The sequence below is a fragment of the Lotus japonicus genome, chromosome 5 (genome assembly GCF_012489685.1).
Source record: "Lotus japonicus ecotype B-129 chromosome 5, LjGifu_v1.2".
Classification (NCBI taxonomy): Eukaryota; Viridiplantae; Streptophyta; class Magnoliopsida; order Fabales; family Fabaceae; genus Lotus; species Lotus japonicus.
In genome coordinates, this window is record NC_080045.1 from 2730697 (window position 1) to 2754843 (window position 24147).

The 24147-nt window shown below is 36.0% G+C and overlaps 2 protein-coding genes, 1 long non-coding RNA gene and 1 pseudogene across 4 annotated transcripts; all 4 read left to right on the plus strand.

The window, feature by feature from the left end:
- The first annotated feature begins 773 nt into the window (after positions 1-773).
- LOC130721501 (bifunctional nuclease 1-like) lies at positions 774-4989 on the plus strand. The gene is made up of 11 exons (XM_057572302.1): positions 774-1032; positions 1585-1876; positions 2201-2371; positions 2474-2523; positions 2690-2746; positions 2862-2927; positions 3051-3125; positions 3415-3533; positions 3707-3798; positions 4450-4504; positions 4655-4989. Exons 2-11 carry the CDS (start codon positions 1594-1596, stop codon positions 4668-4670), a joined length of 984 nt encoding a protein of 327 aa, XP_057428285.1. The 5' UTR covers positions 774-1032; positions 1585-1593; the 3' UTR covers positions 4671-4989.
- A 1133-nt stretch (positions 4990-6122) lies between these two features.
- On the plus strand, positions 6123-11737 carry LOC130721500 (phosphatidylinositol/phosphatidylcholine transfer protein SFH8-like). Of its 2 annotated transcripts, none has more exons than XM_057572298.1 (14): positions 6123-6410; positions 6680-6986; positions 7506-7605; positions 7714-7980; positions 8074-8151; positions 8266-8367; positions 8498-8547; positions 8637-8736; positions 8849-8944; positions 9033-9146; positions 9255-9390; positions 9884-10281; positions 11244-11318; positions 11428-11737. In XM_057572298.1, the coding sequence occupies exons 1-14, from the start codon at positions 6377-6379 to the stop codon at positions 11449-11451; spliced, it is 1881 nt and encodes a 626-aa protein (XP_057428281.1). In that variant the 5' UTR covers positions 6123-6376; the 3' UTR covers positions 11452-11737. The 2 variants fall into 2 exon arrangements, with proteins under 2 accessions (XP_057428281.1, XP_057428282.1); XM_057572299.1 differs by having other exon boundaries at positions 6125-6410; positions 11431-11737.
- Positions 11738-17283: 5546 nt separating this feature from the next.
- Positions 17284-18260, plus strand: LOC130721419 (uncharacterized). The gene is made up of 3 exons (XR_009013446.1): positions 17284-17456; positions 17572-17625; positions 18009-18260. It is a non-coding gene; the product is annotated as an uncharacterized LOC130721419 (long non-coding RNA).
- Positions 18261-21610: 3350 nt separating this feature from the next.
- On the plus strand, positions 21611-23319 carry LOC130717409 (probable aspartic proteinase GIP2; annotated as a pseudogene).
- The last annotated feature ends 828 nt before the right edge of the window (positions 23320-24147 follow it).

The following is a 24147-nucleotide window of genomic DNA, read 5'->3' on the forward strand; positions in this document are numbered from 1 at the left end:
CTGTGGCACATGGAAAGAGTAAACACATTGAGACTCGTTTTCATTTCCTCAGAGATCAGGCGACAAAAGGAAAGCTTGAGCTGGTTCATTGTCCTACTGAAGAGCAGTTGGCAGACTTGTTCACTAAACCATTGAGGGCTGAGAGGTTTAGTGTATTGTGCAAGAAGCTGAACATTATGTCTGCAGCTGAGATTTTGAATTAGGAGAGAGTTTTTGTGAATTCTGAATTAGGAGAGAGTGTTAGAAATATTAATTCAGAATTAGGTCCTCTTAGTTTGTTACTGATTGTATGTTAGTCCCTAGAGTTTGTGGTCATTAACCATTTAGTCCTTGTGTAATTGACTTTAAATAAGACACACTGTGAGAGTGTGTGGTTAATGCAGAATATTCATTCTCTCCTTCTCTGATTAGTTTTCTGTTAATTGCATTACTCCTTCTTCTCCCTCTGTTCTTGAATGTGCAACAGTGTGTGTCAATGGTGTTGTGTAGCCATTGAATCTGCATTCAATTGAGGTGTTGAGTCTTCTTTATTCGTAAAGATCTAACAATATGAATAATTGGGAGAGGCAAATGTAATTTTAATCCACGAAAATAAATTAGCTTTAATTTAACAAAGGAAAATTAATTTATCTAGTCTTAAAATTAATCGATTTTGGATTTGACTTGTTTTTTATCTGTTAGTGTTATACCTGTAAATGAATACGTAGGAGAGGGTATAAAAGTAATTGTACTTTATACTTAGATTGAAGCTCACGCACGCATGCTCGCTCTCAGTACTCTTGTATTCTTTTTCCACCCGTCACTCTCTCCCTCTGTTTCTTTCTTTGCTTTGACATTTTTCTTAAGGAATCTCTTATCTCCTTCTTCATCTTCTTTCCTAATCCTTACTTCAACGTTGTGTTTTCTCCTAATCACTCCTTAATCAAATTCAAATATTATCAATCCATTCTCCAATTCAGATTTTGTTGCTGCGGTGATCGCTCCCGCGTGATTGTCTTAACCCTTTAAGGAAGGCTCAGAGCAGAAAAAAAGGTAATTCCGATTATCATAATCACTCATTAGTGTTTAATTGCAATCCACGAAAATAAGGCATAAAGTAAAATGATTTTTCCTTAAAAATTCTGAACTTATATCAGTTAATAATTATTTTAACACTTCAAATTCAATAATTTCTCTGTTTGTTTGTTGTGTACACGTTTGATCATGATCGCAACTATTAAGGTTTCATCGGGTCATGATTTTGCATTTATAGTTTTTTTATTTCTTCCTAATTTAGGATTATATTAATCTAATTACTGGGTGTAGGTAATATTAAGCTAATTAGTGGGTGACGTTCAAAAAAAAAGGTTAATTAGTGGGTGGTTGGGGAGGGGAAGGTCAATAGATCAATCATTCGTTGACGGGCGTAATTTATCTTTCTAATGTTAAAAAAAAAAATTAATTAGTGAGTCCTGGTGGCATGCTGTGATGATAACCGGAGCCGAACCCACCGAAACTTCTATTCATGGGAAAAAAGCTAGTAATTAGTGTTTTCAGTTTTGTGACAATGATGATTGATGCAGGTTTTTGTTTTCTTGTGGGTAGGTTTTGAAAATGGGTTCTGTGCAAGGACCAGCTGTGTGTCCATCTAAACTTGCTGGGTTCTGCAGTCTTCCAATGATGGGGCCAATGAATGTGAGATGTATTAGAAGTGAATTTTTGGGACTCAATGGCGGCGGTTCCAAGGCTAAGCAGCGGGGTTTCCTTTCTTGCGATGTAAACACACGAAAGTGCTGGACGGTAGTTCGTTGTAGTTTCAATCCATCATCCTCAAATGACAGTGAGAATTTCATTGAAAAAGATGAAGAGTATGTTAACTCTAGTGTGATTGAAGCTGGTATGTTTTAGCTACTACGATAAGTCCGGTTAAAAACGTTGAATTGTTTACTTGATTGTAAGTTAGTTAGCATGATCAGTATCCTAGACAGTGTGCTGATACCACAATGTTATGATTATAAATTGTTTCTAGACTAGATTGCATTTACAAGTAGCTTGCCTTTGGAGATTTCTGTCTGTGATAAAAATATGTGTTTTAATGAAATTGTCGACTTGCGCTAACTGATTGTGTACAATTGCTTGTGCAAGAAGCTTTGGCAAAAAGTGTCTCCTCCCCCCATTTGGCTCTTATGAAATTGCCTTGTTCTGTGATTTTGTTGAATAGTTGAGGTGAAGAGTGGAGCAGATGGTTTCATAATCAAAATGAGGGATGGAAGACACTTGAGATGCGTTCACAACAATCCTCAGGGAGGACATCTTCCAGATTATGCACCACATCCTGCTATTGTATTGAAGATGGAAGATGGGACTGGTCTACTTCTTCCTATAATTGTTTGTATGTCTTTCTCATACCCTCATATGAATCCAGTTCTTGGATTTGGTTTTGATAGATTCATATACATAGCTCTGTGAATTCCTGGAATGTCTTTATTTGCAGTGGAGATGCCAAGCGTCTTGCTAATGGCAGCAATACGCGATGTTCCTATAGTATGTCTTCTTTGTCTGATGAATTTCACTATGTTACCCTCACATATATCTGAATATCTCTTTTCCTTCTTCCAGTATGTATAATTAATTAAATGTTTGATCCAGAAAGATTCTGGTTTCATGTAATATAGCCACATGGATATTAACTATATGTTTGCTGTATCAGGCCAGACCTACTTTGTATCAAGTAGTGAAGGAAATGATTGACAAGATGGGTTATGAAGTATGATTCTGTTTATCTTTATACTCTCACTCCTTATCCTTATTGTATGCTGGTCATTCCATCAGATTGCGTGATGATATTAATTATTGAATCACGCCATTTCCTGATTTTGTAGGTGAGACTTGTCAGAGTGACTAGGAGAGTCCATGAGGCATATTTTGCCCAGTTGTATCTTACCAAGGCATTTACTTCATCCTCTTCCTCTTCTTTCTCCCCTCCCCTGTCCCTCCCAAATGGGAAAAAAACATACACATTTACATCCAGTGATTGTATGAATATAACAGTACACTTATATTTGATATAGGTTGGGAATGAGGCAGAATGTCGGACTTTCGACCTTCGACCTTCAGATGCTATCAATATTGCAGTAAGATGCAAGGTAATCTTTGTAATTCATGCATATGAACACATCATCACATACAGGATATTGAATTCCCTGATTGCTTTGCTTGGCAGTTATTCATTTATGCACTGATTGATGTTTGAAAAAATCAAGTGGTGACATTTTTTTACACTTATCTTTCTAAAAAAGGTTCACTTTGTAGGCAAGTTTTCATAGCCCTGAATGCACTCATGGATTGTTTTGACTAAATGCCAAATCCTAGAGTTGTACTTGTTCACAATGGAACTTGTTTATCAAACGTTTCACCATTTTATCAATGATTTAGGTGCCAATACAAGTCAACAAGTACTTGGCATACAGTGATGGAATGAGAGTAATTGAATCAGGCAAACTGTCAACACAGTTCCCTGGTTTCGATGGCCGATTATTTACTGAAATGGACCGGTATGTGTGAAAAATACCTTATAGTTAGTAACAATGCAATATGACTTGTCTGTAGTATGTGTAATTTTTCTTTTTTTATTTAAAAATAATAATAAAATCTTAGTATCTTTTTCATGATTAGTCATTTTTCCATCGTGAAAGACGTCCTTTAGCTAAAGGTGACATAATTGCAGGCCAAATGGTCAGCCATGTGTTGAAACTGAGGAATTCAATCTTTTGCACAACATGTTGAAAGCTGTTGGTGAAGAACGCTATAAAGATGCTGGTAATTATTGTTTTCTTATTAATTCTATAATTTATTGACTTTTTTATGCTCTGGGGCCATTTTTAATATATGATTATGATGTATAACAAAAGTGGTTTAGATGTCATATGTGATTGATGATAATGGCTGCCAATCAACAAAGTTATTTGGTCCATAGGCTACAGCCCTGGTTTGACATTTTTTACCTTGTTAGTTGGAGAAGTATCAATTTGTTAACTTTTCTCTTGGATCAGGATTCTCTCTTGTTACCAACATGAGGGGGTCTTGTTATGTGAAAGATACCAAAATAATAAGAGCCACTGTTATTCGAAGGCCCTTAATTTTTTGTGTCCTCTCTCTTATTACATGACCTTTTTATAAGTTACATGAGAGCATCCTAGTCCTTTCCTCTTTCACTACCTTTCTAGTCTATAGGCATTTGCTAGTGTCAGTTTTGATCAAAATAAATTGCTATGCCGCATGCCCCAAGAATTAAGAAGAAAACCTTTGATATTGACTTAATGAAATTCAGTTGTCTAGATAAGTGACTTTTTTCAGTACATGCATTTAATTAAATTGCAAATAACGATTGCATGTCATATGGACTGGAGTTTAAATTGTACATCTCTGATGTTATTACTTTTACATGTCATGATTCTGATGCAACTTCAGCTTTGTGGAGGGACAGACTTAATCAACTTAGGGCTGGAAAAAATGTGAATAACAGGTATGGAGTTTAGTTTATATGACAAATTTACATTATGCACCGCCGTGAGAATTCTCTAGCCGAGTCATTTCACCCTAACCCATAACCTTCTTCTGGCCTTCATTTCGTTCTGTGAGACAGCTTTGAGAATGTTGACATATTTTGTTGCAGATCCTGGACACTTTAGTTGTACATACAATACAATATTAGAATACCAATGGAATTCGATGCAGAAATAGTAGCCACGTCTCTCCCTTCCTTGGTCTATATTATGCTTAAAATGTGAATAATTGTATATATTTCTGAACATTAATGTTAATGTATCATCATGTGGAACTTTTCAGTACTTTTCTGAAACTTCTGAGAAGCTGTTAATATGTAATGTGGTTTCACTCATGGGTCCCGGCATGTCGCTGATGGTTATGTTTCGCTGTGTAATTAACATATTTGGGATGGTTGGATAAAATCATGTAAATCAATTACCTAGTTCTATGTTTTTTTGTGCATTCCTTGCTTAGAGAAACTCTTAAAGGCATGGTTACAATGAGGGATCAAATAACCTTTCACAATGTAAATTCAATTAAACTCTTTATCTTAATTACAGTGAACAATCACTCCATGTACGTATTAAAACCCTGTAAAGAGAGCTATTCCCACTAAAATATGGATGTTCGTGGATCAAATAAGATCAGTTGGAATAGAGTTTGTGTAAACTTTGTGATTTTAAATCCAGTTGATGGAATAGAATGATATTCATATACAATCTAATCCAGTTGATCTAATAATAAATGAACAAAAAATGAAAGTAATAAGAATTGCTTGGAAGGTTTGGGCGCACCAACTACCGCCGCACCACGGGAAATCCCGCCAAGTTGCAGGTAATAATGGTTGACCCAGCAAAAGACAAGGTGGAAGGTGGCTGGCTAATAATGCAATACTTGTAGGACCCACAAAAAGAAAAGCCAACGGCTTGTGAAAATTGGGTAAAAAAGTAACAGTAAGAGAATAAAAGTACAGTGTTCTTTAACTAAAGTTTCCGGGAATTATATTCCTTATTCTTGCATCAAATTTTAAAATTACAGTGGATGAGTGGTGCTTATCCAAAAAAAAAAAATTGTGGATGAGTGACGATCGCAGTGGTTAAAAGTGTTTGTCTGAACTTTTAGAGTCGAGTGTTCAATTCTCAAGAGATATACTCATGGGGGAACCGCTTTTACTAGACCTGAATCGAAGAAGGTCCCAGTAGATTTGATAACGTGTGGTGATTAAACCAAAATATTTTAAAATAAAAAAAGAGTATAATTTCAAAATCACAATCATAATCATTTGTATAAGACCATGTCAAGTAAGATTGCCCCAGCACAAAGTTCTGTCCCATAAATGACGGGAATTTCAACCCATAATAAAATAAAGTTCTCCATACTTAATCTAGCATATATCCAGTCCCAGCCACAGCCAGCCAATGAATAAATATATATTTAAAGAATGAGAGATATTATTGATATCCTCTAATAAATATTTAATCACTTTCTTGTACGAAATCGAAATTCACACTAACCATATTAAATTCGAAAAAGAATATTAGATAGAGACTTTATCACTCATAAGGAAGGCACTAGCATGCTGAAGAGGCAAACCATCTCTGACTTTGAGATATTTAATTTAATTTAATTTACAGTTTGAAACGTTTTTTCACCGTTTCCCTTCATTTCACTTCATCTTCATCTTCTTCTTCCTCTTTCCTTTTCTGCCGACACCTTCTATCATCTCAATTCTCAATTCTAGTTTCAACGTAATCGCTCTTCACTGTTCATCATCCTCTTCAACTTTGATTGATGCTTCCTTCACAACGCGAATTCCACACCACTCTCGTTCAACAATCTCCTCCTCGACATGTCTGGACCGCTTGATCGCTTCGCTCTTCCCTGTGAGTATTCAATTTTCTGTATAATTCGCTTTCGATTCATCCAATTATCTCTAATTCTGATCTAGATTGCTAAACGAACTATAATTCTTTAATTCAGGCTTCAATCAGCTGAATCTGAATTTGATTCAGTCAAAATATGCATACACAGTCTTATAGATTGAACAAATTAGCATTAGTTTTAGTCTGATTAGCCACTAATCTTGATATAGAATGTTGAATTTTCTGTGGTGAAATATTGTTTGATTGTTGATTGTTGATTGTTTTGTTAGGCTTTGAAGGATTCTCTGGTCATCATGATGAGAGGAGGGATCGGAGATCGGATTATGAAGTCTCTGAGGATGAAAGGCGAACGAGAATTGGAAGCCTGAAGAAGAAAGCGATCAATGCGTCGAGCAAGTTCAGGCATTCGCTTAGGAAGAAGAGTAGTAGGAGGAAGAACGCGAGCCGGAGCAATTCTGTTTCCATTGAGGATATTCGGGATGTCAAGGAGCTTCAAGCGGTGGATGCGTTTCGACAGGCGCTCATGTCGGAGAATTTGTTGCCATCAAAACATGATGACTATCACATGTTGTTGAGGTTGCTGCCCCCTTGTCCCTCCTTCCCTGTTAATTTAGATGTCTCTTTTATTATCAATGTTGATTGCATCTTTTCGCTTCTAGCTGAAGATTGAATCTGTTAGCATTTGATAGACAAGTTAGAACATGGCAGAGTAGTACATATAGGTTCTGTGAATCTGTTCTATATCTGGTGCAGAGTAGAAACAGAATAGAACACAACTGATATTTAAAAAGTGATACATTTTGGTTCCATACAAGAGTGGAATCATAGAGAAGAGACTATAGCATGTTTTCTATTCTGTTATGTTCTGTCTGAGTGTCGAAGGCTGCCATGAGTCATTGATAGTAGATTAGTTTGAGTCACGGCCTTCATTATTCCAACCTACACATAGAAATCATACAATTTTGAACCATGGCATTTCTGATTTGTGCAGACGGATCTTTGCGTATTCACAATTTACATGCTTCTTAAACTGGACAGATGGCCTGTTCAACTTGAAGCATAATTTAAAACTCAAATTAACTGATGTTGTTGCAGATTCTTGAAAGCGAGGAAATTCGACATTGAGAAAGCAAAGCAAATGTGGGCCAACATGATCCAATGGAGGAAAGACTATGGTACTGATACAATTATGGAGGTGAGTCATCTGATTCGAAAAATATATCCAACCTTTTACTACTTTAGTTTTCTTCAATTACTTGTTCATACGATAATACTTTGGTTTCGTCTCTCTTTCAATCTCTAGGATTTTGAGTTCAGTGAGTTGAATGAAGTCCTGCAATACTATCCACATGGTTATCATGGTGTTGATAAGGAAGGGAGACCTGTATATATTGAGAGGCTAGGCAAAGTTGATCCCAATAAGCTTTTGCAAGTAACTACCATGGAAAGGTATTTGAGATATCATGTACAGGGTTTTGAGAAAACGTTTGCTGTTAAGTTCCCTGCATGTTCTTATGCTGCAAAGAGACACATTGATTCAAGTACAACCATTCTGGATGTTCACGGCGTGGTATGTTGTCTGTGTGAATAGTCTTGAAAATTTCCTTGGCACCACTTTAGTCAATAATTGGTTTACGTTATCATGCTGCCTTATGCTTTGTAGGGTTTCAAAAACCTAACCAAGTCTGCGCGGGAACTCATCATGCGGCTGCAGAAAATTGACGGTGACTATTATCCAGAAGTATGTGGCTTTAATACCGATGTCGTCCTTGCTTAATATTTTCCAATTGTTCATGGCTTCTGAACTTACTTTTTGTTCTTTTATCTCTTCTAAACTTTAAATGATTCTGTGCAGACATTATGTCGAATGTTTATAATCAACGCTGGTCCCGGTTTTAAGCTGCTTTGGAACACAGTGAAATCATTTATTGATCCCAAAACTTCTTCAAAGATAAATGTATGTGTTGATTACTTGAGTTATTCTTTCTATTTGAGATCTTTATAGGATTTCAATCAAATAATTATCTTACAGTGGACAGAGATAATCTATAGATGTAGTATTAATCGATACTTCAATGTTCCATTAGGTTCTCGGAAACAAGTTCCAAAATAAATTACTTGAAATTATTGATGTGAGGTAACTATGCATTAATTTTGTTGATGGTGTTATTTCTGACTCAACATGTATTATTATCTGGAAATTCTTACTTTCTGTATGGTTTTCAGTGAGCTGCCAGAATTTCTAGGTGGTAGTTGTACTTGCACAGATCAAGGTGGTTGCATGAGGTCAGATAAAGGTCCGTGGCAAGATCCAAACATTTTAAAGGTTTGCTGCTTATTGCGTAATTGTTAGACTCCATTTTTCATTAAACATTTACTGGTTATCTTGTGATTGCTTCTGCTATGCATCTGTAACTCAAATAGTTTTGCGTGTGCAGAAAGTTCTTAGTGGTGAAATACAATGTTCTAGACAAATAGTGACGGTTTCTAATGATGAGGGAACAGTGATTGAGTGTGATAAAGCTTATCCAATGGTATAGTTTTAATATCATCTTAGATGCTTCATAATTTTGAACTTTCAATTTTTATAATTCTGATAATCATTTTTTTTTTCGGGAGTAGACAAGAACCAGTGATACATCAACAGCAGAGTCAGGATCTGAAGTTGAAGATATTACTTCCCCCAAAGCTAGTGTGAATTATACAAACCCTAGATTGACTCCTGTCCATGAAGAAGTAAGTGGTCATGATAATTGATATTGATGTTTCAAATTGAAAGAAATAAAGAGATTGATAGAAAAGTGTTGCAAGAAATCAAATAATACTTATTTGATGTTTGTCCAGGCAAGGTTGGCTGGTAGGGCTAGTCATGCTGGTGGTTTCTCTGTGTATGATGAGTATGTTCCCATGGTTGACAAGACTGTTGATGTTGGGTGGAAGGAAAAGCATTCAACAACTCAAAACTCATTTGGCTCAACAGGTTGGATAATTAACGCATTTTCTCTGAAGTCAGTAATTTTGATATATTATAAACTTAATTGCATATTATTTAAGCCTGCAAGAGTGGAACTACATTGTTTCTTTTCTTTTCTTTTTTGTTTGTAAACTCACTGAACCTAACTGCCAATGAAATATTCAAAAATGTTTGTAGTTTTACATAGCATACATACATAATAGCATTAGTAAGCTCACAATTTTGCTTTAAAATATTTTTGTTTCATAATTTTGTCACAGATTTGAATTGATCAATGTGTATTTGTCCATGTCCGAGAAAGCAAACACGAATTTTTTTAACACATGTAACAGAAAATAAATATTTGTCTATAATGAAAGGATTAAAGATAAGGAATTTATTCATTTACATCTAGATACATAAATTGAACATTTTTCACCATTTAAGCTTCGGATTTTACTACCTGGAGTTATGGCATCCAAGTAAAATATGTTTGTAATGTATTTGTTCTTGGTTGCAGAAAAATATCTATCGAGGACTGGAAAGTCTGATGGAAACTGTGCATATTTCTGGGCTATTATAGTGGGCTTCTTTGTTGCCATTTTTACTTTTGCTCGTTCAATAGCATTTCGTGTGACCAAAGGAATACAGGACTCTGAAACTGGCTCTTCCCAAAACCCGCCAAAAATGGCTGTTGATTCAATAGTCAATGAGGAATTTCGTCCCCCATCTCCTGCTCCCAGATTCACAGAGGCAGAACTCCTTTCGTCTGCTTCGAAACGCCTTTGTGAGCTTGAAGAGAAGGTTGACATACTAAATTCAAAACCTAATATAATGCCATATGAGAAAGAGGAACTGCTAAATGCTGCTGTTTATCGTGTGGATGCTCTGGAAGCAGAATTGATCGCAACAAAGAAGGTATTTCACTTAAAATCATGTTATTTCTTTCTAGCTAGACAGACTGCAATTCTCTCTGCTTACTCAGTCTCAAATTTTGATGAAAAGGTGTCTATATTTTGCTATTATTTGCCAATTAATTGGCCTGTCCACCAATTACTTACTCAGCTGTCAATTTTCTGATAGTGGATATACAGTTACATTTTATGTAAGTAGTGAGCTTATTAACATAATCTCTGATAGGTTCAGGTAATTCAGAATAGTTTATTTATGTAAAATAGGGAATAGGGAGCTCAAGAGCTCTACAAGATGGTAACCTTTCCAGAGTCTATAACTCCTACCAGAGAGGTAATCTCTCCTAACAGAATCCCTTACTCAGAACCAGAATGAATCCCCTCTCTTCTTCCTCTCCCCAAATACCCCAAATCCCTGAAATCCCGGGATACATGGGACACGTCACTAACTAACTCACATTTTCCTCTCCTGACCCTACTCTTCTTTTCCTAGTGTAAACCTTCCATATCCTGGGCCTCTCACTTGATGCTCCTATGATTGGATCCTCATATCACTTGACTTGCAACCACTATAGATGTAGATAATTTCAATTAATGCCCGACATATTGGTACATTACTGCTCTGTTTAAACTAATAGCAGGCTTTGTTCCACAGTGAAATACACTAGAACAGTAATTTCTAATTAGAAGCTACAAGTCTTATATACTTTGTTAGGATCAACTTCTGTTTCCTCATAATCAATTCTGACACTCAAGCTACTCACACAAGTTTCTCGCCATAATTGATTTTGTCTTTAAAATGATTTGTAGAAGAATTTCCAACCATGCACTTATCTTATGAGTAAATATGTCTTGGATTCTGCAAAATCATGAAACCAAACATGCACTAAGATTAGTTTCAAGCTAAACTGCTCAGTAAATTTGGGTATATATATATTAAAAAGATATTGTATTTCATTTACTTTACAGGCATTGTACGAAGCTTTGATAAGACAAGAAGAGCTTCTGGCGTACATAGATTGTCAGGAGAGAAGGAAATTTGAGGTAATTCAACTATATTTGCATCTTGTGTGAATTCTAAATTTTAAAATCCAAATGCTTAGAACAATCTTGCTCGGGAACTCATAAAAATATGTCCTACCTATTTGCATAGCAGAAAAAGAAGTTTTGCTGGTGAAGAGTTTAACTGTACAGGACGGAGCAGTTCAGCGGATTCATGGATTTTACTTCTTTCCTATCTGTATATTTTAGCTGCCAGGAGTTTGTCTTGATGCTGGCTTGTTCATTCTCGGCTCGAAATTCTTGTATGATAGAATTCTATATATTCGGCTACTTCTCTCTCCGTCTGCAAATTTTAATTTGATGAATTTGATTGTTGAATTTTAAGTTATTGTCAATTTGTCATGCATTTATACTATTGATTTTATTAAAAAATTGTCGGAAGTAAGAGTGATTCATGTTTAGATTTTAATCACTTAGAAGTTAGAACACTAAAGCTGCACAGTTACTTTATTAATCACATTTAATCAAAATGTCATGTTCTTTTTACGGTAAATTCATGCACTTCATTTATTCAAACTAAACAAATACAAATCCGAAGAAAGGGGAGGATCATGACCCAGAGAAAATGCTAGTTTAGACATGAAGTCTGCAGCTTCCTTCTTTGTAACAGCAAGTTGGCATCCATCGAAGGCAGTTGCCATAAGTCTGCAATCATTCATGATCAGAGCTAGGTTGGATATTTCAAAATTCCATGTTTGAGCCCAATTGTCACATGATACATGTTGGTTTCATGCTATAGACCAAATGAATTATTACATGGTTGACATGGATGACTCCCTGCATGTCATATGGTATAGGTGTAATTCCACATGAATTACAGTGATTTAATGCTTGATTACCATGTGGACAAGTGGGATAATTTTCACGAAAGTTTCATGTCACATACATAGATTGTACAGTTGAGGCATAGATTCAAGATTTGATGGTCGAATCGTGGTGGTACTAATAATATTATTTACTATAATACGTAATAGTAGTATTAACAAATTTAGACCAACAAATTTTAAATTATTCTAGGTTAGGTTGTTCATTTTTATATATTTTAGATGATAAAAAATTGATAATAATAAAGGGCTAACAATATTTTTAAAAAGTTAAAAAACTAAAAAATAAAACTAAATGGCTCAATAACTAAATGGTTCAACCTGTGTTTCATCACATGTTCTAGAGTCTAGACTGATACTCATCAGTTTTTCTAATGATTGAACTAGTCATTAGATTGTTTCCGGTCAGACCGACATGTCAGGTTTGATTATCATAACAATGTATATGTGTCATGCTACATAGACCATTGCAATTCAATGCATGACTACCATGTGGACTACGATGACTCTTCATGCCCAATTGTCACATGATAATCATGTTTGTTTCATGCCACAGACTAGATGAGTTAGTACATGGTTGACATGGGCGACTCCCTGCGTGTCATATGTATAGGTTTTTTTAGGTAAGCCAAAGAATTGTATTCAACTAGCACAAGGGGTGCTTAACCCGAATACAAAAGAGAAAAAAAGAAGAAGATAGGTAAAACTACAGACTAGTAAAAAGGACACCATCCAACCCCCCAACAAGCATAGGTGTAATCCCACATGAATTATAGTGATTCAATGCATACTCGCCATATGGACAAGTGTGACAATTTTCACGCGATAGTCACACAAGTATACATAAGACAAATTAATGCATGATTGACTTGATCGCCACAAGTGAATTCTTGCGTGTCATGGGGTAAAGCCATGTAGGTGCATGCCATATGAATTGTCGTAATTCAATGCATGACTGCCATGTGGTATCCATATATGTTCAATGTTTTGAAAACAAACCGATCATTGAAACGGTTGAGACAGATTCAAGATTTGAAGGTCGAATCGTGGTTGTACTGATAATATTATTTACTATAATAAGTAATATATTTACACAATATATTAAAACATTTAGACCAACAAAATTATAAATTATACTAGGTTAGGTTGTTCATTTTTTTATATTTTAGATGATTAAAAATTAATAATAAAGGGCTAACAATATTTTTTAAAAAGTTAAAAAACCAAAAAGTAAAACTAAACGGTTCAACCCACATTTCATCACATGTCCTAAACTGATATTCATTAGTTTTTTCTGATGACCGAACTAGTCATTAGATCGTTTTCGGTCAGACCGACCCGTCAGGTTTGATTATCGTAACAATGTATATGTGTCATGCTACATGGACTGTTGTAATTCAATGCATGACTACCATGTGGACTACAACGACTCTCCATGCCCAATTGTCACATGATAATCATGTTGGTTTAATGCCACGTATACTAGATGAGTTAGTACATGAGCGACTCCTTCACTACTAAAAAAACGTGAATTAGCGAGGGATTTTAGCGACAGAACAAAATCCCTCGTTGTTAGCGACGGAATTTGACGGAATTAGCGACGGATTCATGTTTTAGGAATAAAAATGCTGTTTTAAAATTTTGCGACGGAGTTAGCGACGGATTTTCAACCTCTTTGTAGTTCCGTCGCTAATTCCCTCGCTAATAATCTTCTATATTTTATCCAGGAAATTAGCGACGGATTTTTACCGTCGCTGATGTCCACCCGTCGCTAATTCCCTCGCTGTTTTACCGATGGATCATAATTGTCTTATTTCCGTCGCTAAAGCTTTTGGTTTTGTTATTTAAAAATGAAAAATTGGATCCCCGAGGTTCGAACATCGGACTTCCTTGTCAAATGAAGGGGCTTGGCCATTTCAACTAAGGACCCATTTTATACATAGTATGTGAAATAAATTTATTAGTAGTTTAAAAGTTTTCAAGTCCAGCCACTTAAATAAGATTGAATCTATTCACACACTCATACAGTCATACTCTCACAAAAACCCTAAAGTCTCGATTTTCTCAGAAATTTCCTCTCACGCTCATGGCCGCCGCCATCGCTCGTGGTGGAGGTGGAAGTGGAGGAGGTGGTTCCCGTGGCGGAGGAGGTGGTTCGCGTGGAGGAGGGTTTGTACCCCGCAGCGGAGCAGGCGCAGGCGCAAGAGCAAGTGAAGAATCTTCCTCTCAGGAGCACGGGAGGAATGGTTCAAGTTCAAGCATGGCTGATGGATGCAAGAGTTTGCTACCGTCTCTAATACTTGCCATCTTTGTCACAAGCATACTCTCAAGTCTCAACACTGTGTAGTTTTAGTGTTGAATAAATATGTTCCCACTCAATACTCATAGTAGTTATAGTCTAATCCCTAATATTGAGTTATGGGTTTGAAATTTTCTGAATTTACTTCTTGTTCCTTGTCTCTGGTTATTTCTTCTGATTTCTGTTTTATGTTTCTGATTTGATTGTAATTCTTTTGCTGGTTTCATGTACTTTTGGTTCTCCTTGCTTGCAATTGGTGAGTATTTTCTTGTGGTTGATATGGTGAATGGTAGATGTTTGATTTAATGGGCAAATGAAAATATACTAATGGTAGTTTCTTATGGTAGTTTCATTGGATCTAAGTCTTGTATGTGTATGTCCCTGCTGATGTGCTTTTGTTGTGGTGGGTGTAAGATCAAGTTTTGATCTAGTAGTACAACTCTATGTTTTGATGATTACAAGTTAACCTTTTGATATGAACAATTATGGTACTCTAACGTGTTTTTTCTGAGTGTGTTATTTACAGGCTCTGACCTCAATTCAATCTCACACAAATCAGAAGCACTGTGCATAAAGAGTGACCTAAGCAACGCTTTCGCAACATCTATGTTCACTCTGATCAGTAGAAAAGCTTCAGAAGATCTGAAGTAAATCAAGCTCTGATAAGGACTCAACTCACTTGAAGTTCTGAAGATTCAGAAGTTCTGACAACCAAGAAACTCTGAAGGTTCAGATGTTCTGATGGTGTAGAAGACTCTGAAGATCCAGAAACTGAATAGTGGAAACTCTGACGTCCAGAAGCAAGAAACTCTGAAGACCATGTACTTCCCTCTGAGTTCAGAATCAGAAGATACAACGGTCAGAGGATCTGTGCTTTCCCTCTGACTCTGATCAACTGGCTTCACAAGTTCCAACATGAAGCATTCCCCTGATCAGAAGTCTGCTAGGTTTAAAGGTCAAGTCACTATCCAAGTACAAAAGCAAATGTACTGTTCTGACGACCTACCTAACGTTCTCAGCCACAGCAGAAGCTGGAATTTCCAGAACTGCCCTCCAACGGTAGCATTTCCATGCAGCGTTCAAACCCTAATCCTTGGAGTATAAATAGAGGCTGAATATTGAAAGATGCGGTTGGAAGAATTTACACAAGCACAAGCTATATTCAAAAACCTTCAAGCATTCTTTCATCTGAAATTCATTGTGTTTACTATTAGCTTTTCAGAAGCAAATCTCTTGTAAACATTCCTTGTTAAACAGTTTGTTTAGTTACCTTTAGGAGATCAAGGTTGATCGGATCCTAGAGAAGACTAAGAGAGTGAATCTTAGTGTGAGCTAAGTCAGTGTAATTGTTAGTCACTTGTAGGTTTCAAGTGCAGTTGTAACACTTTACCTGATTAGTGGATTGCCTTCATTCTAAGAAGGAAGAAATCACCTTGACGGGTGGACTGGATTAGCTTGAGGGATTTATCAAGTGAACCAGGATAAAAATCCTTGTGTGCTTTCCTATCTCTTATCTTTAGCACTTAGTTCTCGAAAAGATTTGTCAAAATCTTTAAGGTGGAAGTTTTATATTGAAAACGTTATTCAAACCCCCCCTTTCTACCGTTTTTCATACCTTCAGTGGGTAGGACCACTGCAAAATTTACTCTCTTTAATTTCATGAATAGACTAATTGTGGTTTGAGCTTCTCTTTATCTATGGTAATGGGTTACATTTTCTATACTTTGTTACTCTAGCCTTTGTTGTGTTCTGTTTATATATGAGGTGTTTTGGGTTTATACCTTGTCTAATGAGGGAAATCTTAGTGGACTAGTTCAGTATACTTATGTTAAGCTCTTAGTTATACTCTTTTGTGTTGAGTAATAGCATTCAGACTTCCAGCTTACTCTTTCATGGTCTATTTCCAATTCAAACTTACTCTTTCATGTAAATCACTTATGTACAATTCAAACTCAAGAAATAGCATTTAGAAAATTTTCTTCCAACTTACTCTTCCATGGTCTATTTCCAAATGTGTTGGATGAATATGATTCTTCTTTGTTGTTTAAGTAATATGATTAACTGTTTTTGTGCTTCTTATAGATGTTGTTGAACCAACATATACCACTGTAATCATCTCTTACTAAGTATTTATTTTTGGACTTTATGGCAATTGCAGATCTTCCATTTCTTCCACTTTATTTTGTTCCTCAATTTCTTTATTTGTTTCTTTATTTTGTTTCACTAACTAAGCCGTTCAAATATTTCTCTCGTTGTTCTTTCTATTCTCACTTGCTCTTTTTGTTCAATTTCAAAACTTTTTCGATTCAAGCTGTGATTGTGATCTGATCTAACTCTTTTTTCTTTCAAAGTTTGTATCTTTGTGAGTCAATATTTGATTTTTTTTAGTTATGACATTTGGATTTGAACTTTATGTGTTTCCATTTGTGAAAGGTTTTGAACTCTTTGAATCTGTGATGTTGTTCCTGACAAAAGAGTCTATAAATGCTATGACCTATACCTGGTTAATATGTTATATACATAGGTAAGTGTCAGAATAGATGGTAAGACTTCATTTATTATTTGTTCTATAGCACTAGTATGTTCCTTTTATTTGTTCATGAAAAGTTGAGGGTAACAACATGGCTGATAGAAGGTCTGAAAACTGGAACTAGTCATTTCTCTTCAAGTTTCATAGCACTGTTAAATTGTGTCTGTAAACTTTGAATAATGTGTATGTGCTGGATGTCATAAGTGGGTTTGATTTCTTTAAAAAAAAAAACCAATTCCCCCCTTTTCATTACATTTTGGCTTAATTTCTTTGGCTCCTGTATGTTTACTGCTCCATGTTGTAATTCAACTGAGACATTGGTCTTAACTCTTAACTGATAAATCCAAGTACAGTTTTTTGTAATTCCTTGTGCAGACTCTAGGGTATGCCCCTCTAACATATCAGGATTCCAACCTGGAGAAGTATTCATGATACGTAACATCGCCAATCTTGTACCTGTGATGAAGGTATTTGCATAATTGCTTCTGGTTATTTTTCCTTATAACTATAACTAAGTCACGTTCAAACTATTCTTATTTGTTATTTCCCTTCTCATCATTTTTCTCTTCTGTTGGAGGGCAGAATGGATCATTAGAGTGTAATGTTGCTCTTGAGTTTGCAGTAACTACTCTTGAGGTAGGTACTTATTTATAAAGCTTTTATCATACTTAGATTGATAGTGTGTTTGGATCAACTTCTCTTTCCCCGGAATAAAGACATTGGTTTCTTAGTAAGTGCCCAAATAAAAGCATTAGCCAAAAATTTCAGAAAATGCAATCTCAGCACCTCAAAGTACTTACTCTTTAAAAAAGAGCAAGAAAGTGTTCTCATAATCTCTCTCTATCCATATTATACTGTTTCAGCACCTTGAGGAACTTTTTGTTTCCCAGTCCCATAAAAAATTATTGTTATCCCAAGAGAAAAGGAAAATGTATTGTCATTCATTTATCTTTGTGGATGTAGTGCTTCTGTTTTTTTAGGCTTAATTTCATAAAATGACTTCCACTCTTTGAATGCAGGTGAATAAGGTGCTTCAGTTGGGCTGGTCTGCTTCAAATTTTTATTTTGGGGTCAGATGTTAATTCTTCAGGTATCATCTTTGTAACATGCCATAAATTTATAATGCATGTTTTTGCAATTTACTTGCTCATTGATGAATGCTTTGATTTAAGCTTGAATATGCTTGTAAATTGAGGATTCATTTACTGAACTGCTACTTATTGGTTGTTTATTGTGTTTGTGTTAGAAACATGGATGTGCCTGAAAATAAGAAATTGATGAAAATAAGAAATTGATGGATAATAGATTATACTGTGATACGCACGTGACAAAAGAATTTCATATAGGAATTCATGAATTAGCGAGGGAACCATTCCGTCGCTAAATTAGCGAGGGATTTAGCGACGGAATAGAAATAAAAAGGTCAGGTTGTTAGCGACGGAATGTGATCCTTTAGCGACGGCTTGTACCGTCGCAAATATCGACGGAATAAGAACTAATACGGCAAATGATATAGCGACGGAATTAAATAAATTAGCGACGGAAATATTCCGTCGCTATTAGCGACGGATTGAAGAATCCCTCGTTAAATATTTACCGACGCCACTTTGCACGGCGGATGCAGTTCCGTCGCTAAATCTTTAGCGACGGAATTTTCCTTATTTAGCGACGGATTTTGTCCCTCGCTAATTTGCTTTTTTTAGTAGTGTTGCGTGTCATTTGTATAGGTGTAATTTCACATGAATTACAGTGATTCAATGCATACTCACCAGGTGGACAAGTGTGACAATTTTCACGCGATAATCACACAAGTTTTATGTCACACAAGCCATGTAGGTGCATGTCATATGAATTGTTGTGATTTTGGACAAGTGTGACAATTTTTACTGATAGTCACGCAAGTTTTATGTCACATACATAGGACAAATTAGTGAATGATTCCCACGGGTGATTTCTTGCGTGTCATGGGGTAAAGCCATGTAGATGCATGTCATATGAGTTGTCGTGATTCAATGCATGACCGCTATGTGGACCAGCATGCCCCCTACCCCACGATAATAGTTAAACTCATGGTAATTATAATTTTTATTATTTTGTTAAAAGAATGATGCTATTTGTTACGAAATTAAATTTCCCAAAATGTAAACAATCACTAGTGGGAGAAAATTTTGACATTTGATACCATATATGGGTAGATTTTACTCATTTTCAATTTGTAAGTAAATGAGTAAATCTATGGTATTAAATGTCAAAATTTTCTCCCACACTACTAATTTTTGAGCTTTGTGGATTTAATTTTGTGACGGATAACATGATAAAATTATATCAAAAGAATTAATATATATTTTTTTTGAAAGAGAGTGTTAATATATTACTAATACATTAGCAATATTTATTTTAAAGTATGTTCCTTAATATATGATAATATACTGGAGAAGATAATCATTATAAAAGGGAAGATGAGGAGAATGATACGGGAGAGCAACTTCAGAGTGTTATGGGTCTTTCAAGTCTTAACCTTGTCTTTGTCGTCTTTGTGATCTCTCTTATATCTCAGCTGGTCTTGGTCTCTCTCTCTCTCTCTCTCATTATATTTGGTCTACTTTTATTCATGTGTGACTGTAAATATGTAATCGATTTTGTGTTTATGTTTTCTTTGTTGAATGTGGTTGGCATTTATCCTCTCTTAGTGGTTTACTAATAGGGATTATAATCAATGCTATTGGTATCCTGTGAACAGAGAGATACACAGAGATTGTGTGATAAGAACAATGAGTCGAGGTTGGAGTTGCAAAACATGGTGCAAAAAAATCACTTGCAACACAGTAAGTTCATGATGATGGTTTAAATGTTTAGTTCTATATGATTCTATTGTGGTCTATTTCTTTTTTCGAACTAAAGTTATTGGTAAATCATAGTATGCCATATAAGTAGCTGAAACATGCTGTTACTTGAAAATTTATGTCTCATGATTAAACCAGTGAAATTCATATTTGGAAGCATGGAGAATTCATTTTTATCTTAGTAGCTCAGTTATAGAAAAATAGTAATTAATTTTTACTAGTAGCATTTAACAATGCATTCAAAGAGGAAATTCAATATTTGCAAGTACTGACAGGACAAGCTAAGCCTAATGGAGGAATTATGAACTTTGCTTCAATTGGAAGGGGACAACAATGCTATCCCTACAATCTGGCCATGCACATTCTTTTAGCTGAACAGAAACTTCAGCAGTTTCGAATTCGTTCCCAGAATCTAGAATATCAACTTGAGCAGTTGCGACAACATCAACTTCAACGAGAACAGCAACAACAACAACAACGACGACAACAACAACAACAATTGCATCGACATCAATGCCAAGTTAACAACAACAACAACAACCACAATCACAACCAGAGCAGCAACAATAGCCCCAAAAAAGATAAATAGTATCAACAAATGAAGGATTTTAAAAGGAGATGAAGACTCAAAGACAGCGTTTTATCATATGGAAATCCTTCAGTGGTTGAGGATTTTACATACTACAAACTGCCTTTATTTTCTTCATTACCTTTAATCACCCCTGGTCTTATGTTTAGAGTTTGTTTAGATAAGTCTTTAAATTACTTTTAAATGCATCTTCCCTATGTAGATCAAAGTTTGGCAAAGTGTAAGGAAATGCATTTTTCATTTGATACAGAAAAGCATCGAAGGTTTTGTTGTGTTGGATCTTGATTCTCTTGAAGTTGAAATTTTGAGGGATGTATCTTTTCATGAACAAGTCCTTCCCTATCAAATTAAAGCTTCTCAGATAAACATGTTCCATCTTATCTGTTATGCACAGGTCAAAATAACCATCATATAACTGGACTGAAAATTGAAAACTCTTAACCCATGTAAACTATTCCAAACATGTTATAAATGCCTCTATTAGAATTTAGAAGGTCTTACTCTACCTCAAAAGCTAGCTTAGATGTGGAGGTTGCTCTAACCTTTATAAGACTATCTTGGTCATGTATCTGATTAATGTGAGACTTCTAACACAAGGTAACACACCATCTCATACTCAAGACTGGACATCTGGAGCGTAGAATTTGCAGAACAGGACATCTGCAATATGGCAGGTCTCTAACAAAGAGATCTAGGATAAACTCTATACCATATTAGAATTTAAGATGCCTAACTCTACCCAAAAGCTAGATTAATTATTATATCTTTTATCAATCAATTATTCGCAATTCTCTCATTTTCTTTCAATTTTAATAGCATCTTTAACTAATTGTGTACAACAAAACATTTCACATCTACTGTTGCCTCTTGAGTAAAAGAAACTTAATGCAACTATCGTAGTCAGTATGTATTAGTGGTGTTCATAATTTTCACAGTGGATAAATTAAAACCAAGTTGCATTACGAGGGACATATATCTATAGACTAAACATTAGAAATAATAATGAGAAGATTTATCATTAGTAACAAACAAGCTTCTAGGAATGAGGGAGTCGCCCACTGTATTTGTTCTCCTTAAATTTGTTCATGCCTATGTACTTTTTCTGGTTCAGCACACAGATCAGTTCAAACTTAAAGAAACTAAACATACCAGGAATGTTTACAGTTTACGAGATCAGATCTTAGTCAACTAAAAATGAATAATAATGTATCTGATTAGAGACTATTCTTCATATCCAGTTCTATAAATAAAAAGGGGCACTCACTCCTACATCTACATGCATTATGTGCCCCAACACAGTATCTGTAGTAATAACACAATGGCTTCTTTTGCTAGCTATATCATCATCTCCCTCCTTACAATCGCCCTTCTATCTGTTTCCTGCTTATGTGATAGCCTCAAACTCCATCCTTTTGTATTACCCATTGCCAAAGACCCAATTACCGATCTGTTCTATACCTCAGTTGGCATAGGAACTCCTCTACACAAGCTCAATCTAGTCATTGATCTTGGAGGACCATTCCTATGGTATGACTGCAACAATCACTACAACTCTTCAACCTACCGTCATGTTCCTTGTGATTCCAAAAAATGCCCTGGAGATGGTGGATGCACTGACTGCAATGGCCCCTTTAAGGTTGGTTGCACAAACGACACATGTGGTGCCTTCATAACCAACCCCTTCGTTAATGCTATTTTTACCGGAGACACTGGCGAGGATGTGTTGTTCATATCCAGGACCATTGTGTCTGGCCTCCTTTCCCGGTGTACTAGCTCAGATGGGTTTTCTGATGACCTTAGACTTCTAAAAGGCCTACCCAAAACCAGTAAAGGGATCTTAGGCCTTGCTAATTGACAGGAACTCAAGGTTAGAGGTTAGTTAGTTAGTTAGTTATACTTAGTGAGTTAGTTAGAATGTTATTGAGGCATGTAACCTATAAATAACAAATAACAGACATTAGAGAGTTAGGGGTATCTTGGTTATTCAGTTTAGGAATTGGGTTAGAGAGAGAAGTGGTTCTCTCTTAGGCTTGGAAGGGTGTTTGGTATCCCTTTCTCTTGTATCTCTCCCTAGTTTCCAATTGGGAATTAGGGTTTTCTATCAATAAAATCAGGGTTCTATCACTAGGACACAGCTTGCAATACCAGCACAACTCTCATCATCTAATAACTTTCCTCTCAAGTTTTCTCTTTGCTTACCATCTTCAAACAAGAAAGGACTAGGCAACCTCTTCCTTGGTGGGGCACCAAATTCTCTTCCTCATCAAAATGCTTCTTCTTCTTCTTCTTCTTCCAAGTTTTTGCAGACCACCAGTTTGATTATTAACCCCTTCAGCACAGCTCCTATCTTTAGAGAAGGCGCTGCCTCTTATGAATACTTCATAGATGTGAAATCAATCAAGGTCGGTGGCAAAGTTCTCAACTTCAAGCGCTCCTTGCTGTCCATTGACAACAAGGGAAACGGTGGAACCAAAATTAGCACAATGAATCCCTTCAGTGTTACATAGTTCTATCTATAAACCCTTTGCTAGTTATTTTGTGAAGAAGACTGCTGTTAGAAAAATAATGAAAGCGGCAGCAGTGGCACCGTTCGGAGCATGTTTCGATCTCAGCACCATTGACAGGACGGCTACTGGACTGGATGTGCCCACTATTGATCTGGTGCTGCAGGGGAATGTTGAGTGGACAATTTATGGTGGCAATTCAATGGTGTTGGTAAAGAAAAATGTAGCATGCCTCGGATTCGTGGATGGTGGGAAAGAGGCAATGGCAGCAGTTGTTATTGGTGGGCACCAGTTGGAGGACAACCTTCTGGAGTTTGATTTAGCTTCCTCCAAACTTGGCTTCACCTCTTCCCTCCTCCTTCACCATGCAAGATGTTCCCACGTCAGAGCCTAATTTCTTTCTCAATTTGACTGAGCGTGATGATATCAGTTTAACTTCTAGTATGCTGTGAAACTTTTAACATCTTGTATCTTGTGCGTTGAGTTTTTTTTTTATACGCAAAGAAATGCATTATTGGGAGTACAAGGGGTACTCAACCCACAATACATCAAAGAGAGCCTAGAAGGAAAATTAAAATCATAAGGCCAAACATGGAAAACGACCCCAACATAGACCTGCAAAATTACATGCCAAAATAAAATACCCCACCTACCTTACAGAACGCATGACAACCCACAATATCCCCGCAAAGCTAACACAATCAGCACTTGCCATACAACCAAAGTAACACAGCCATCCTTCCAATTTTCTCTGCCAGTATTGAAAGAATCAAAAGTCACGGTCCCAAGCCTGTATACAGCAGAAAAACCTTCTATCCTGAAAAATTTCACACACTAAATCACCTCTTAACCGGCAAGGCCGGTTGACACTACAATTCCTGCAAACAGATAACGGGGTGAGAGAACCATTCAAATAGAGAGCAACTAAACCTTCCCGTCTTGTGCGTTGAGTAATTCTACTCCCAATATACATTTCTCACTTTGCTTTCATATCATCTTTGTTGGGTATCTATATGTTTATTCACACCTTGACACCCTGATTTTGAAAAGATAATCGTATTAACTAAAAACATAACATTCACCATTGTATTTGTAAAGAAACGACCAAAACATAACTAAATGTTAAATAAAAAATACTAAGATTATCCAAATAAGTAATAAGTATAATCAATCAACTAACATCATCCAAATGCATAATAAGTATAATCATTCAACTAAGTGA